Genomic DNA, 18263 nt, shown 5'->3' with positions numbered 1-18263 from the left:
CCACATCTTTGCAGTAGGGGGGCAATGTTGCTGTGTGTGCGATCCCATTTGAATAATTTGCAGGTGACTTTGTCAGCATTGGGATGTTTTGGCACCGACCAGTTACACCGTTTATGTTTTTATTTTACCTATGGGAAGAAACTGGACAGCGCGGAGGAAACCCATGCAGAGAATGTACGCACTCCACGCAGAAAGGTGCCCGAGTTGGGAATCGAACCCAGGGCCTTCTTGCTGCGAGGCCCCGGTGGTTACCAACTGTACACGCTATCATCGCGCCACCCTGCTGCTCGTGTTGGCTCTCCGATGCGATTGCTGGTCGCGCCACGTGCCGCTTGGCACGACGGCTTCCATCACTTCGCTCCGCGTGCTGGAAGATTCCTCAGGAGCCAAACGTGACCACTCATCAGCAGTATTCAGTTCCCGAGGAAGGTCCCAGCCCATGAAGCGAAACGTCCAGACATCGCTGCAGTACCGCGCAGCGTGGTACGGCCCGAAAACGCATCGGAGAGCAACGCCGCAAGCGCATCATCAAATCTGCACTCCTCTTCAGTTTCCCTTTTGACTAATTACTCCAAGCCGCTAGCAGCCGCTGAAACATGTTTAACCCTGCACGAGATCAAGGGCGCGGTAAGGTCAGCGCGCAGAAATGTGTTTCCAGTTCGGACTTCGAGGAGGCGTTGCGACTCCGGCATTAAATCACATTAGCAGCGTTAAATCGGATTAAAACATACACACATATTCGGGATTCCTTGCGGGGCTTTGCAGACGTCCCGGTGAGATAAGGGATCAAAGGGTGAGTTGACACGACAACCCCGATAGCATTGGGTGAGGGTGAGGGAGGAGGAAGCGAGAGGGGTCTTAGCCACCCTGGCGAAATGCTTTGCTCCCACCCCCCCCTCCAATTATAAATGACTTTCACAAAAATGTCATAGACTTCTTTCTCAAATGAGCATTGGGGCGTTGCTCATCTCCCCGTTCACAGTCCTGAGGCAGTGGAGGAAATTCTACATTCCTATGGCGGCGTTGGTGCAATATTCCACACGTTCGTAACGATCGCTCATACACACACACACACCGACTGATGGCAATCGGGAAGGGGGGCTGGGCTAAAAAGCCAGAATTAGCCGAATTAATTTGCTGGCATCACAACCGTTCCGTCAATTGCACAGGGGGTGGGAGGGCGAGAGCCCGAGCGGAACGCACAAGACAGACAAAAACAGATCGCAGCGTCGCTCGCTCTATTTAGCGTCTATGATTTATTTTAAACCTTGCTTCACATTGGCTGTGTCGTGTCGTCCCCGCCGGGCAACCCGCCCGGCACCCCCGCCCCCTCCGCCCTCCCTTGCCAACCCCCCCCCACCCCACCCCCGAGTTTTTAAATGCCTCGCCTCCACCTTTAAACGCGTTCACGCCACCGCAAGGGTTGGTGCTCCGGAACGCCGCATATTTACCTATGCTGTGAAACTGCCATTTGTTCTGGATTCTCTCGGGCAGGAGTTGCAGTATTTTCTGGAACGCAAAAGACATTCAATATCAGCTGTTGCCAAGCCCACCTCTCTGTCCAATGAAACACACAGTGCAGACAGCTTTATATACACCATGTAGGCGCATATGGCTATAATTTAGGCGTCAGCTGCGCGCGCACACACACACACCTCGGGCTCTGCTCTTACAACACTTAATACTCGACGGAAGCCACGGCGTCGATTTCGCCGTTGTGCTGTGTTGCTCGGCACAACGGGCGACGTTTCGCTCGCGGCACATGGAGCGAAACGTCGGACGTTGCCACTTCGCGCGCTGGCAGCCTCGTCAAGAACTGAAACCCTCCCGAGTGTTTGGAGAGAAATGACGGACATCGTACCAAACGACGCGCGGTACGATCTCAAGCTTGATGAAAATTAAACTGAAAACAACAAAAATGGCATTTTCTGGTGGGCCACAAAATAAAATTAACGTGTTGCTGGCGGGTGACGCGACATCAAATGTTATGACATCACACGGCGTCGTGACATCATCGCGTCTTTAGACGCGAGCACGAACCCGCACCTCTCGTTTACAGCTCTCTTGTTCATCTCACTTTCATCTCACCACATCTGAATCTCTCTAGGTCTCGGCGATTCGTACATCTTGGTGGGACACAGCTCAGCAGGCCACTGCTAGAGCGTCCTTGGGCCCAAAGTGGCCCATGGGCCACAAGTTAAAAAAAAACTGTGTTCAAGTAATAGTTAAGTGTGCGACGACTGCACATCAAAATAATCCAAAGCTAAGTCGCCAATTCTTTCGGTTGAGGTTTTCCAATTCTCCGTTCACCAAACTTTACATCAGAAGTCCGTTGGCATTTACCATCAATATATTTTCTTCCCCAACTACTCCACAGGACAGTTGTAGTTGCTTACAACTGCATCGGTCAATAAAACCAATATTTTCACGAAAAACTGCGGCTCAATTTCGGCACCGTCACTCACGCAGCACGTTTTTAAATGAGTACATGGAGCGTAGCGGTCTCCGAGCAGGAAAAATCGCAGAGGGTTGCGATCGCCGTATTCATCAAACACTTTGAAGGCAGGCAACATGTATGGCTCTGATAACACACAGGAACTGTTCTCAGAAGATCAATTATTAACCTCCCCGCGGTTTATAGGTGGGTCCGATGGCACACACACCTAACTGTACTGTGCTCATAAGAAGTGGGGATTGTTCTGGGTCTGGAATGGACAAGACCGAAACCAACATCACTCGTCCATCTGAAAACGCTGTCATGTCCTCTCGCGACAGAACCGCGTAATGATTTCGAATATATTTATCAGAGTCAAAATATTTATTTATACTGGAGGAATCCGATGAGCGACAAACGCTCTTTTTACACGGATGTCTTAATATCAGTAAGTCCAAAAATCGTGCAATACGGCCACAATCTTCTCCCAACTCCACACGGAACGTGATCTTAGAAAACACGACGATGCTTTGCCCTCTGGTCAATAGACATCTCAGTTTGTAGGTCCACATGTTTACATATTTTTTCCTTGCCGGCCACCAGCACTGATAACAGGGGAATCGGTGTAAGAATTGTGATATATAAAAAACGAGTGTTCATTTGTAATTTTTTAAAGAAATTCCTCCATTACCAGTGTTGTGAGATTGTGAGAGCTTGGGGAAGCCTTCATCCGGCACGAGATCGATCAAGGCTAATAACGATAATTACACAGTGTAACGGAAAAAAAAATTGTCCCTGGATCGTAAGTGTTATTTCCTAATTACTTATGCCTCAAAAGTACAGAAAATGGCTATTATTCCCCACAAACTTTGCCTTTGTGAACAGGACAGTGATATGCTTAGTTTTTTCGGTAAAGTCACGTTGAAGAGAAACAACAAAATAATAAAATATATATAAAACAATAAAAAAATTCTCACGACGTTTCGACCATAACTCAAACGGTCGTCTTCTTAACGGAAAAAACTAAGAATATGAATTACTGCAGTCACGAAAGCTTTAAATCAGGACAGTGATACTTTGAAATTGACCTATTTTAATTGGGAAAACGTTTGCATTTGTGTATTTCGTTCACATAAAGTCCTGTCCACACGTCTGTGGAGAAGAATAGCCATTTTCTATACTTTTTAGGCATAAGCAATACAAAAATAACACAGTACCCAGGAACAAAAATTGTGTCACATCGTGTTATCAATGTATATCAACTCCTGAGCGAGCTTGTTCTTATGAACGTATACTCATCAAGACGAGACTAACATATACCCCTCTGACGTATACATTCATTAGACGTCACCGTGACCGGGAAGTTGACATTTAAGTAAAATGCATCACAATGTTGTAAACATGCCCTTCGTACTCGGTGATATCATATATTTTTAAATGCCTTGAGAAAGACTCGAACGATCGTGGTCTTGCCAACAACACCTGTACCCTTGCTGGTGTACCCCTCGTACACACGAAGCCTTTCATAGGACCGCCACAACAACACACCGAGGCGGTCACCACGCACAAGAGCGGCGTACTTTGAACCGCGCACCACTTTTTAATGGATCGCAGAGGGGGCAGAACGCAAGCAGGCCATGGTGTTACTACTACTACGAAGAGACATCTAAAGTAAGAAAGCGGCGTCACACCATTAATCCTCCTGTGACAGACCAAGGGCAAAGGGGCCGTCCATAAATGACATCACGCGATTTTGGACGATTTTTAACCCCCCCCCCCCTCGTCACACGGTGTCACAAAAAGTCAGATCCCCCCTCAAATATGACGTCACAAAGCTCTGCCCCCCCCGCCTCCAAAAAAAATATATAAAACATGCTTCAAATCGCCTTAAACTATTGTCATTGTAGTGTGTATTTAATGTGGCGCTGCACTCTGATGTTGTAGGAGAAAACATTTATGAAAAAGTCTATTTAATTAAGTAGAACGTGTTGTCTATATTTACTTAAAGTTGCGCATTTTCAAGTGACGTCACATTTCTTAAATCCCCCCCCCCCCCGTCACACATCGTAACAAATGTCTGACCCCCCCTCCCCTTAGGTGCGTGACGTCATTTATGGACGGCCCCAAAGTCGCTAAAAGCTTCAACTTCCCCATACCCGGAGATTGTAGATTTCACAGCGTGGCATAACGAAGAGATTCGATTGTTTTTTTGGAAATCACCACCGCCACCGTTTCGGATGGCAAATAGGAAAATAAGACTCGATGATGATTTTGGTGATACGGTAATTGCGCCTGTTACTTCCCCCCGACCGCCCTATGCATCGCGGGGGGGGGGGGGGGGGGGGTCTCCGGTTGTTAGGGACTGCGCATTTGACGCATTTACATAACGTGCATTTCAAGGTCATGCTCACAGAATGAGCCTTATACTGAGCCACTTTGGATTAATTTCAGCAGCACATTTTGCTATTCAAAAGGGGTGCCCGCTGATTAATGAAGCAAACCGCTTGCAACGTTGCACAACGCCAGCTATTTATTATTTTGGGTGGGTGGGTGGGGGGGGTGTTACACGGCATAATGGTTTGTAAATTGTATCCGTCAACATCAAAATTCTATGATTCACTACATTTTCTTTTTCCCTGACACAAAAGCAAACAAACAGGCTGCCTGCTTCTGCTGACATTTATGGTTCATGTGCCAACAGTGACATTCTTTGATGAATTAGAGCTGGCATATGTTTGTGTGAGATAATTTAATATAGCATCTTTCCCGGGCTATTCACGTAAGCTCTATATCAACGAGGGAGCGTCCCCAAGGTCACATCACGTGGAAAAAGTCACACGGGGAGAAAAGGCAGAGGGGTCATTTGCTGACTAAGGCGGGCCGGCGGTGGCTACGCGTGTCTGTAATCTCCAGCACCGTGGAGGCGAGGGTTGGCGGACCGCACAAATGCCATGAAAACTCTCTTTCCCGTTGCCATCAAAGCACTGCACTGTCCTTCTGTATGTGATAGAGTGTTGCTCCCTCGCACGCGTGGGTATTCTCCCGCCGCTCCAGTCCCCCCCCCCCCCCCACAAGTGTAAATACTCATTAGCTGGCTAAAATCACTGTAATATATAGAGAAGACTGCAGAGCTTGGGCAATTGTTGTCACGGGCTCACCACGTGGTTGCCTTCTTACAGCTTGTCTGTGGTTCTTCAGCATCGAGACGTGAAATTTGCATGACCCAATGCGATATAAAACTAAAAATGATTCCACTGTTACAAAATTGTTACAGACTTTGTCGTGACGCTGTCTTGATCCAAATTAATTTCTGGGGTTAGGCCACGACTTAGTTTAATGCTAAAATTATTGTCTTTAACCCTCCAACACCCGACAAGATTGCCAGGGTTTACAAAATATATTATTTGCACGTGCCCAAGAATTGATTAAATTCTGACTGATAAAGCTCCTTGTCGGTGGCTTAAGACTTTTCATGACTGGATCTGACATCAACGTACGAGGGCGTTTGGCTTAAACTGCTTTATCTGGTTTTTAAAAGTCCTTAACAAGGATATCATATTTGCCTATCACAAGGACATGCACAGCCAGTTTTGTCAACGCACTGCTGGATAAGGGCCTCCTCACCTCATGCAGGCGAGTGTTGGGGGCTATTTTACCATACTTCAGCACGTTGGTCCGCAAAGGTCGATTTATGGCAGGGAGCATAACCGTTGGCAGCGTAGTACAGTACAACGATAGCCATGGCAACGATAGTGATAATGAAGGCAATACCAGTGAAGCTGGCACCACGATCGTGAAGACGACGATGATGACGATGGCAAAGGTGATAGATAAAAGTGAATTAATCAATCTTCATACCTCGTTGAATATAATGCTTTAAGCATTATATCAATTGTCTGTGAAGTAATAAAAGTTTCCCAGAAAACAGTGCACCATAGCAGAATAACGCACAGAATTCTGCCAACATTCTCTATACCCCTGTGAACTATATTTTAAATCTGGATGTTCCAAAAAATTTGGAAGCACAACAAGCTCAGTTTCTTGTGAGAAACGTTGCTGCCCTCTGGCCCTTATCACTTAAATCATGCAAGCCAACGCATTTAACTCAGGAGAAAAAAAAAACACGCACACACCAGCGCAACATTGCTGAAGTGGTGCCAGGATTTTTTTTGGCAATTCTGCTCCTGTTAATGTGCTAACGCAGAGGGGGGGTTCTGTTTTTTTCTCCCAAGACACTTTCAGTCCTTTTGATGCAATTAAATTGGAAGGAACGTTCGCAATACGCTTGCTCGACGTTAGCTTTCAATGTGGCCGATCCAACCTCGAGACTGGATTGAAAAAAAACAACAATTTGACCTTTCCCTCTTGACGTGCGCCATGAAGATCACATTCAAGCCACTTGCTCGCGCAAGCCACACTTTAACACTCTTCTGCTTCTCCTTTTGTACGACCGATGGTAGATGCAGAGCAACAACTTGCAATTTCACATTCAGGTTGGTCGAGCCAGATAACCGCGTCAGGAGCGGCGGAGTTGTATCGCTGCGATGTCTGCTTCGTATTCGTGGATCGGAGCATTGCCTCGTTATAAGTTGCGCGGTGTGTTCTGGACGATCACAGTCGTACACTGGAGAGTTTTTATTTATTTATTTCACATTTGCGCATTCAGATATTCGCATCTGCCATGGTTTGTGCAGTGGATGCGGTTTAGGGTGGACCATGAGCTTCGTGGAAGATCAAACCCAGGGATTTTTTAACACCGATGTGGAGTCATCAAGGGATACTGCCATGGTGCAGTGGTTAGCAGCACACCGCACTCATAATCCAGACGCCACAATGGTGAAAGCTTCTTAACCCCCCCCCCTCCTCCCCCGACTGTGTACATCGAACAGTGTGAACGGGTATACCACAGAGTCGATGGGCAGGTCTTGTGCGGTGGGGCACAGTGTGGGTACTACCACCTCTTCCAAGATGTGGCCAGCATGGAAGAGTAGACCACATTATCCTCTAGAGGGGCTGCTTAAAGCTCCCTCCAGATGAGACCCCTTCTTCCAGAAGTGTCATGGGCAAGCTATTGCAAGCCTGCATATTTAGCTCTTCGCCTATTCACAATTGTTGCAGAGGTCATATTAGATGTTTTATCCTGCTTTTGTTATTGCTTGTAGAACACCACTCTTCTACAATGTGTTTGCAAACATTCGTGAAACTTAAATTGCGATTCTAGCAGCGATCTACACCGTCCGAAGCCAAACAGATATCCCAGAGTTACTTCTGATGTCAACTTTACAGAACTACTTCTGATGTTGATATCACAATTTCTTCTGCTATCACAAAACGACATCTTCAAGGCGGGACTGGGCCCTTAACCTGTGCACATAAATGGCTCTCCATGTATCAATCTGCCAATTTTACACCCTCGGAATTGGGGGTGAAATCATCGATGAAAAGGCTGAGCTCCACAAGCCAAATACAAAGGATACACCACTTAAATATTGGGGAGTCACATGGGACTCAAAGCCCAGGGTTTCAGTGGTGCCAGATCAGCATTGCACTCGCTCTGACAAGGTCATTAGCCCTCCCGAGCCACGCAACCACCTCTAATAGCAATGTGCATTACAGCAAGAAGGAATTCACTGTGGGCATCAACTCCCATGGTTACTTGCACCCAATGGCGTAGCATATTCATCACGGGTCCTGGTGCAAGAAAATTAAATGGCGGTACCCCCTGTCCCTCTTGGTACAACCCGGTTGCCTGGGCCCCCCCGGTGCAGTTGCACCGCCTGCACACACACGACAGCTACGCCACTGCCTACACCCATTCAGGCCTCCACTGTAACTCAAAAGGGAAACGGCATCTTGATTTTGGGAGAAAAAAAATGTTTTTTTTTAAATATGCACTCATGTTAAAGCACGCTATGGTGAAGTATTAACATTTATCTCTCGAACTGTAGTTTTGAAACATCTGCTGCACCCTTGATTACAAACATGCAAAAGAGAGTCCAGAGCCTCCCCCAAGGCTCCCACTGTATGAGAGGCCAAAAAACCCCAGAGAATGCAAACAAATGCAAGCCTCCCATAGCTTTCTTGTGACAATGGAAAGCTCGTAATTATTTACACATGGGTCAGGAAATATGCCTTCGGTAAATAATAGATGGCCACCGGTCATGTGGCAGGATTATCTCACTTGTGTGTAAAATGGACTCCCGGGCAGAGTACGGTACACATGTGCACTGAGGCCAGCTGTATCATGACAAACAGGGATGTGCCTTTAAATTTTGTCTTCACCTCTCCAGCTGGATGCAAGTTATATTGTAATATAAAGCGATTTGTGCGACTAACAACCCCAATAGTCCGTAAAGGTTATCGGGGGTTATGACAGAAATCCAGATTCATACTTTTTTGAGACCGCTTCGAAAAGCTCACCTTGGGCGATTGGTACTTTAACAACAAAAAACACGCACACAGTCGTGTATATTAATGAGAGTAATTTAAGTAATGGCTATGTTTTGCACGACACCGCTGCACGTGTAAGGACGGAAAAAAGGCACCCGTAAAAACCGTGAGCGCCCGTTTTGTCGGAAAAAAAAGTAGCGACCTGGAAGCCCTTTACGTTTTCAAAATAATAACTTTGTCAAACAAAACATGCCACCGTTGTGAATGTGTGAGAGATACGACTCATTATGTTCACTCAGCTGTTCAGATGATGCATAATTGCCTTATTAAGTATGTATTTCACACTCGAACGGTTATACGGTGTCATGCAATGCGGGGGGGGGAGGTGAAGAGTAACTGCAGTCATTATTATTTGTTGCAAAATGGGACTGCTGTTGGGCAGACCGACGATACAAGGCAATGCTGACCAACTCTCAAAACACGTGTTTTTATTCGAAAAGACATGCTCTTTTTTCCCCCGCTGCATATTGTGAACAATGGATAATAACTTACTTCGAATATAAAGAGAATCGACTCCAACTCTTCCCTCTGAGACTTGTGTGCTGAAAAGAGGAAACCACAAACGTGATTAAACACAAATACCGGCACCGGAAGTTACAGCAAAGAGCGTGGTTTCATTTAATGGGAAAGTGAATGCCCGCGATGACTTTAATCGATGCAAAAAATACTATTTGGCTGTGAAAATGGTAATGTTATCATAATTTGTCATTGATCAATAAGAAGCACTGTCAACTATGTTATATCAACAAAAAAATTCATTATCTGGGGTAATTGGATGAGTGGGGGAGGAGGGGGTCACGGGGATAATACAACAACAGATTGTGAAAAAACATTTGCCAAATTGGTTATGAATCCATTTATTTTTCACAAAATGTGCCATGTTTTGATTGCTTTTTACAATAATTGGTTAGAAGCAGCTCGTGTAAAAATTGAAGAGTTCAACTGTGAATTCGCTATTTTATCATTTGTATGTCTTTCATTGCAAGTACGGTGAATACACAACCTGGATAATCTGCCCACAGATAAGCAAGCGTTAACGGTAAAAGCTATGTGAATTATTGACAATTACATTGCCGATTGTCAATCATTTATACAGCTACGCAGTTAACTTGAATACCCTCATGCAGTTTACATGGCAATTAATTAAAAGCTTTCCAAATGTACACTTCAAAATCAATTGCTTATAAATGACCTTATCCTGAAATATGATACACGAAGCTCATTGCTCAAAGGCCACAATTTATTATTTAGCTTTAATTACTGTTTTAAATTATTGTTTTCTCTTTGCAAATAGAACAGGCAAATTACATTTCAATCGAAGTTTCAATCAGGCATTCTCAACAAATTAGCCAACAAAATTATACACTTTTGTTTTCCTTGTCATTAACTATAATCACGGAGGTAAAGGTGCGGCCCTGCAATTGCTGGCTCAAGCCACTCAAGGCAAGAGGCCCTCCACGAGAGGGAGCTCTAGAGAGCACCTCTCGAGGGTATTGGGCCTACTCTTCCATTCTGGCCAGATGCCTTGGAAGAGATGGGAGTACCCACACTTTGCCCCACCACAATCGACCTTCCGATCGACTGTGATGGTATCTATTTATGGTACGGTGGAGAGACGTCAACTCCCTCGCCTGGTATATAGGAAGTTGTGGGTTCAATCCCGACACGGACACCTGTATATTAGGAGCTTGCGTGTTCTCCCCGTGGTCATGTAGATTTTTCGCCGGGTCCTCCGGATTTTTCCTCCACATTTAGAATCAACGTGCATTTAGAGTATTTGGCTGCTATAGATTTCCGCATGATAAGCCACTTTGTTGCACTATCATTTGTGGCCAAGCCACTTCTGAAAAAGAGCTGTATATCTCAGTGGGCCTTACTTGGTCAAATAAAAAGTGTAGTTAGTTAATTGTTCGTAACTTACACTGCTGGATGGACAGTAGCATAGTGGGGGGCGGGTTGAAATTTAAGAAACTCGCCAATGTAACTGCCGCGCCGGGAGATAGAATAGAAGGGGTGACCTCTGGATTGCAAGTCCGGTGCACTAACCGTTACACCACCATGGCAGCATCCATCAAAGAACACGATGCAATACATTTACCGAAGATTAATTCGGTCCCTGCTGTACGCACGCAAGAAGCCTGCTGGGTGAGATCAGATTGTAAGGCTGCTGGTATGCCTGGAATGGGATGGTTTTTGTCCACTAAGAATGTGTACGATAATGACCTTGGCCCGTGCCACTAGAATGCCCCCCTTACCTTTCTGCTTCAGGTTGGCCTCGATGCTGACAAAGTTCTCGAAGAACACAAAGTAGATCTGGGAATAGTTGGTGTCGAAGAACAACTTCAAATCCGCCGTGTCAGTGTTTTCTACAAATAACAAACAGACGAACAAAGAAACCAGTTGGTACAGGGAGTCACAAGTTAAGCATTATATGAAAGAGAATGAAATGCATAAGCACGCAATGTCTCCTCCTTCCCTTATCTGTCACTCCATGTAAAAAAAAACCGTAACATTTTTTTCTACACATCCCATCACCCACACAGCCTTTTGGGAGTGTATAGTTTCAGAAGCATTGGTCCAGCACACGCAAAACTCTGGACACGATTCGACATTCAGGGTCTCATCAGCAGAGTCAGGCTTGCTAAAACAAACGCTGGGCAATTGCCAGATGTTTAAAAGCAAGGGCCCTTTGTCTTTATTAGATACCGGTCCTAGTTGGATGCAAAATCACATAATCAAATAACACAACACATGAAAGGAAATTAATGGGTATGCCAAAGACAAAGTAATGTGTAGGCACTTAAAATTTCCATTACAGATGAATTTCAGTGATGGTAAACACTTATTAAACAGAAAGGAATTGCACCCGAGATTCTGCTGTAACTCTAGCAAGCATTCAGGTTCAACTTTCAATTAATGAAACCTCAAAATATGCCGTTATATCGCTGTATTATGAAGTACACTCTTTTATTAATATTGACTGACATAGCCATATCTCAATACAGTTTCTCCATTTGCTCAGTTGTTGGCAAATTTTAAACCAGTAGCTTAAAAAGAGACATTTTAACAGAAGGTTAATGGCTAAACTAGAAGTCATCACTTAATTTTCAAATACATAAACCAAAATAACCGTTAGCATCTTTGTGGAGACAAGAACGCTTTTACAACAGCGTGCACGATCGCTGTGTGTTATGTCGAACGAGAACCCATAGCTTGCAGAGGGTCCTTGCCTACAACTATCTGGGTCCAGCAAGCGTGATGCTGCTGATTATACTGATCCAAGGTTTGCTGCTGTTGAACCGATGCTCCTGAAATGATTGACCGTCAAAAGGCTGTAGTGGCTGATGGGGTGTGTTAAAAAAAATAAACTTGACATTTTTGTTGGTGGGAGGGCAGATATAAGACTGAAGTGTATTGTCTGTTTATTGATGTAGTTACTAGGTTGTGCAGTAATTAAAACTGGGTAAAGCATACAATAATTAAGGTTTCCATTTTGATGGGGTTACTCGTCACTTACAGGTTTTAATTCACGTTGAGCATTCCCAAATTGGTTTCCTAGGACAGCCCTTACATTAATTTGGAATAACGTTTGCAACAAACCTTCATGACAGTTTCAGTTATGTTTTACCCAAGTCACCATGTTTGCTTTGGACGTGTCCCACGGTTCCCCTTCTGAACTTACATGGCATCTACTACTGTGAGTCCAGTGAACACGACGGGGGACCCACGGTTCCCCTTCTGAACTTACATGTCATCTACTACTAGTCGAGTGAACACAACGGGGGACCCACGGTCCCCTTTCTCAACTTACATGTCATCTACTACTGTGAGTCGAGTGAACACAACGGGGGACCCACGGTTCCCCTTCTGAACTTACATGTCATCTACTACTAGTCGAGTGAACACAACGGGGGACCCACGGTTCACCTTCTGAACTCACATGTCATCTACTACTGAGAGTCGAGTTAACACAACGGGGGACCCACGGTTCACCTTCTGAACTTACATGTCATCTACTACTGTGAGTCGAGTGAACACAACGGGGGACCCACGGTTCCCCTTCTGAACTTACATGTCATCTACTACTGTGAGTCCAGTGAACACAACGGGGGTCCCACGGTTCCCCTTCTGAACTTACATGTCATCTACTACTGTGAGTCGAGTGAACACAACGGGGGACCCACGGTTCCCCTTCTGAACTTACATGTCATCTATTACTGTGAGTCGAGTGAACACAACGGGGGACCCACGGTTCCCCCTTCTGAACTTACATGTCATCTACTACTAGTCAAGTTAACACAATGGGGGTCCCACAGTTCCCCTTCTGAACTCACATGTCATCTACTACTGTGAGTCGAGTTAACACAACGGGGGTCCCACGGTCCCCTTTCTGAACTTACATGTCATCTACTACTAGTCGAGTGAACACAACGGGGGTCCCACGGTTCACCTTCTGAACTTACATGTCATCTACTACTGAGTCAAGTTAACACAATGGGGGTCCCACAGTTCCCCTTCTGAACTTACATGTCATCTACTACTGTGAGTCGAGTGAACACAACGGGCGAGGTTTGCACATCCTTTTGTGGCTCACTCAGAGCAAATATTTGTGGCTGTACATCTCTAAAATGTGCACCAGGGCTACATTTAGTTGCCAAGCAGATCAACTATCACTCTAAGACGAAACAATCTAAATACAATTAAAAAAAAGAGATAAACAGCATTCCTTTGGCCCCAAAAAAAAGTTCACACATTCACGGTGAAACCTCTCCGCAATATGGGCACCACAAGTGTTACAGAGGGGAAGGCGTGTGTCACTGTGTGCGTCTATTCAAAATGCGAGAGCACTCGGAAAGGGTAAAGGTCAAGGCACGGCCCTGTAAAATGTGGCGTTCGAGCCACTGTTTATTTGAACAGTGAGAGACAGAATAACAACAACAAAATCCAGAAAAACGCATGTCAAAAATGTTATAAATTGATTTGTATTTTAATGAGGGAAATAAGTATTTGACTCCCTCTTCATCAGAAATATTTCTGGCTCCCAGGTGTCTTTTATACAGGAACGAGCTGAGATTAGGAGCACACTCTTAAAGGGAATGCTCCTAATCTCAGCTTGTTACCTGTATAAAAGACACCTGTCCACAGAAGCAATTAATCAATCAGATTCTAAACTCTCCACCATGGCCAAGACCAAAGAGCTCTCCAAGGATGTCAGGGACAAGATTGTAGACCTACACAAGGCTGGAATGGGCTACAAGACCATTGCCAAGCAGCTTGGTGAGAAGGTGACAACAGTTGGTGCGATTATTTGCAAATGGAAGAAACACAAAAGAACTGTCAATCTCCCTCGGCCTGGGGCTCCATGCAAGATCTCACCTCGTGGAGTTGCAATGATCATGAGAACGGTGAGGAATCAGCCCAGAACTACACGGGAGGATATTGTCAATGATCTCAAGGCAGCTGGGACCATAGTCACCAAAAAAAACATTGGTAACACACTACGCCGTGAAGGACTGAAATCCTGCAGCGCCCGCAAGGTCCCCCTGCTCAAGAAAGCACAAATACATGCCCGTCTGAAGTTTGCCAATGAACATCTGAATGATTCAGAGGACAACTGGGTGAAAATGTTGCGGTCAGATGAGACCAAAATGGAGCTCTTTGGCATCAACTCAACTCGCCGTGTTTGGAGGAGGAGGAATGCTGCCTATGGCCCCAAGAACACCATCCCCACCGTCAAACATGGAGGTGGAAACAATTATGCTTTGGGGGTGTTTTTCTGCTAAGGGGACAGGACAAAGGTTTTACCGTTTTAACTGGCACAAAAACTGACACCTTTATTCAAGGCATCATGTTTGCAATAACCACAACACAAGCAGTCAAAATGCAAACAAAAAAGACAACTCTGATAATAATATGCACTGTCCTTGAATTTGATTGGTCCACACCCGAGACGGCTTTCCTTAGAGCCTAGTCTCCATTGGTGCTGGACCAGAAGACGCTAAAAGGTCCAACGCCAATGGAGACTAGGCTCTAAGGAAAGCCGTCTCGGGTGTGGACCAATCAAATTCAAGGACAGTGCATATTATTATCAGAGTTGTCTTTTTTGTTTGCATTTTGACTGCTTGTGTTGTGGTTATTGCAAACATGATGCCTTGAATAAAGGTGTCAGTTTTTGTGCCAGTTAAAAGGGTAAAACCTATTCCTATATCTTGTTACTGGCAAAGGAGGTCTCATAATGGGACAGGACAACTTCACCGCATCAAAGGGACGATGGACGGGGCCATGTACCGTTAAATCTTGGGTGAGAACCTCCTTCCCTCAGCCAGGGCATTGAAAATGGGTCGTGGATGGGTATTCCAGCATGACAATGACCCAAAACACACGGCCAAGACAACAAAGGAGCAGCTCAGAAAGAAGCACATTAAGGTCCTGGAGTGGCCTCGCCAGTCTCCAGACCTTAATCCAATAGAAAATCTGTGGAGGGAGCTGAATGTTCGAGTTGCCAAACGTTAGCCTCGAAACCTTAATGACTTGGAGAAGATATGCAAAGAGGAGTGGGACAAAATCCCTCCTGAGATGTGTGCAAACCTGGTGGCCAACTACAAGAAACGTCTGACCTCTGTGATTGCCAACAAGGGTTTTGCCACCAAGTACTAAGTCATGTTTTGCAGAGGGGTCAAATACTTATTTCCCTCATTAAAATGCAAATCAATTTATAACATTTTTGACATGCGTTGTTCTGGATTTCTTTGTTGTCATTCTCTCTCACTGTTCAAATAAACCTACCATTAAAATAATAGACTTATCATTTCCTTGTCAGTGGGCAAACGTACAAAATCAGCAGGGGATCAAATACTTTTTTTCCTCACTGTACATACGACCGGGGTGGACAGAGGCGGAGGCAATCAGGATGCGAGGCCCCCAATTGCTTCAACTGCAACACCAGAAAATTAATCTGAATCAGCGACCCTTGATTGCAGTCGAACCAACGACTGCTGGATTGCAAACCATTGCAACATGCGGGCGTTCATTATTACATTATTATTCACATTATTAGCATACATGTGACAAAAGTAATACGCGGCTTCTCTTAAGCGTGCAGCTGTAATTAAGATAGCACTAAAGAGTCTGAGTCATTATCTTTCATAGAAAAACTGGATAAGCAATTACTGTATGCCTCTTTGTAGTGACATCTTGTCGGCTCCTCCTTCCAGGCGTGACACCGCCGTGTGCCATCCCAACGATGAGCGAGCCCGATGTGAGTAAAAAGTGGGGCGGAAAAGTCCTCAGTTTGGCACGTACCCTTTTGTGGAGCATTACGTGTGGGTGGACTAGGACAGGCATCGTACCTAAAGCTGTCAGGCAGTCGTTGACGCACGGTGTTTTTGGCGTCAAGTGAAAGTGCGTCAAGTAAACAATTATTTTCAACACTCTACGGCCACAGACATGCGATTACAGGTTTCACCTTATGCGGTAGATGCAAATATTTACCTCGATTTTTTTTTATGAATGCAGGTTGCCCTTAGTTGGGTCTTGTTGAGAAAGGATTCATTAATTTTTCACCGTGAGATTTGTTAATGCTTTCAAACAAAGGCTGAAGGTATTTATGGGTCATCCTTGTCCGTCTGTAATGAGGGGAGAGGGCTCTATAACTTGCGTACAGACTATCCGATATGAACTAAACTCCGGTATAAAGTGTTTTCATTTGCTATTGGGGACTCACCGTATTAAAAACTTGACAAATCAAAGGGTTTCCGCAAAGGTCGGAGACACAATCTACAGCAAATAGAACAATGGCATTTGTAAATACACAAATGTCAATTTCCGTCCTGCTAATTAAACGCTCTAGATGACAAACGTGTTTTAGAAAGCGTTACAGAATATACACACGTGCGGCATAATTTTTTTTTTACAAATTATGATAAACATTAGTAAAACTACAAGGTCAGGCACAACAAGCCTTTTAGGGATCTGGGGCCCACATTGGCCCTGCATGACTGTGGGGAATTTTCGGATGATGGCCTCCGTGCGATTGCTGTCGTCCATACATCTCACTTGTTAAATAAAAGGCTGCTTTGCCCAAACTTGTAGTGGCGAGCGTTCATATTCGACGCATGTATACACAAGGGGTAAGCACAATGACATTCCAAAAATTATCTGCAAAGGTCTCGTCCTAAATGATGCATTACAAACGTAAGAGGCGGCTTTCTTTTTTTTAATTCTTGGAACATTTGTGCCCACAACCAGACCTTACAGTAACCCCTGTCCTCCTGGAATTTTTTTTAATGTCATAAAAAAATCATCGCAGCCAGAAAGAGAAGGTGGCCATTGGTTAAGAAAAGGAATTGAACGCATCTTAGAGGACATAAACGCGGAGATGGAGCAATGATAACAGCTTGTTTGTAATTACTGGGTGAATTGTTCCATGGAAATGCGTGCAGGCTGGAAACAAACTAATTTTTAAACACACAAAGGTGTGCTGCTCACTAACAGCAGGAAGGCAGGACTCCCATCATGCCTTGCAATGCACGTCACACGACCACCAACATTGCATGTGCAACGTTCCCAGCCTTGTCGAGACCACCAGCTCAAGAGCTGAGTGCGCACGTACACCTTTTTGCCTGGTGAAATCCGCTTGTTGCAGTGCAGGACAGCGATAGGTGCCAATGAATTGGGAAGGCCTTCATGGAGGAGTGGGATAGATCGTGGCTGATGATGGTGATAAAAAGGCATCGTTAATTGTAAAATTGACATGCCGATGTTTTGTTACTGTGAACATTCCAAGCAAGGTAACCGAGAGTTCCTTCACCCGATAGGGCGTGCTTTGAAGGAAACAACCACGCCTGCCTGAGCTGCCAATCACGAGGAGGAGCAGCAGCAGCAAGGTCCACACCTCCCACACAACAGGACGCACAGCAACTGCCAAAACAAGCACTGCGATCCACGAGCTCGGGACAATTACTCCCGGGCTGAGGCCGAGGAAAGAAAGCTCCCTAAATCTTTATCTAAAGAACACACACGCGCACAATCCCACAAGTGCTGATAGTACCAGAGATGCACGCCAACACCCTTTCCATTTAAAATCATGCAATCTACTTCAAGTGAAAATAATACCCTATAATAGTCAAGACTACTTCACGGGCAATGGCGTATGGGCAATGAAGTATGGGAATTTGTTGGAGCTCTAGAGAGCCCCTCTCGAGGGTAGTTGGCCTACTCTTCTCTGCTGACCACGTGTCTTGGCCAAGGTGGGAGCAGCCACACTTTACCCCCACCACACGCAACACGCCAATCGACTTAAGAGGACCAGTTCAGGTATCACTCGCCGCTGATGGTAGCCCTGCATGGGAATTAAACTTAGGACGCCGCACGCACAGCA

The 18263-nt window shown here is 45.2% G+C and overlaps 1 protein-coding gene across 10 annotated transcripts in view; it reads right to left on the bottom strand.

The window, feature by feature from the left end:
* Positions 1-18263, bottom strand: part of LOC116939645 (ral GTPase-activating protein subunit alpha-1-like) — a 142336-nt gene that overhangs the window by 107382 nt on the left and 16691 nt on the right. For all 10 annotated transcript variants that reach the window (XM_032948310.2, XM_032948312.2, XM_032948316.2 and 7 more), the window contains exons 2-4: positions 11140-11250; positions 9377-9426; positions 1452-1509 (exon numbers count right to left, since the gene is read on the bottom strand). In XM_032948310.2, the coding sequence (XP_032804201.2) occupies positions 1452-1509; positions 9377-9426; positions 11140-11250 (219 nt within the window). The remainder of the gene's footprint in view (positions 1-1451; positions 1510-9376; positions 9427-11139; positions 11251-18263) is intronic.

This window comes from Petromyzon marinus, chromosome 6 (assembly GCF_048934315.1).
Source record: "Petromyzon marinus isolate PM22_M1 ecotype Great Lakes invasive population chromosome 6, UKy_Petmar_22M1.pri1.0, whole genome shotgun sequence".
Taxonomy (NCBI): Eukaryota; Metazoa; Chordata; class Hyperoartia; order Petromyzontiformes; family Petromyzontidae; genus Petromyzon; species Petromyzon marinus.
The sequence above is the reverse complement of the archived record's forward strand: the minus strand, read 5'-3'. Positions and strand labels throughout refer to the sequence as shown.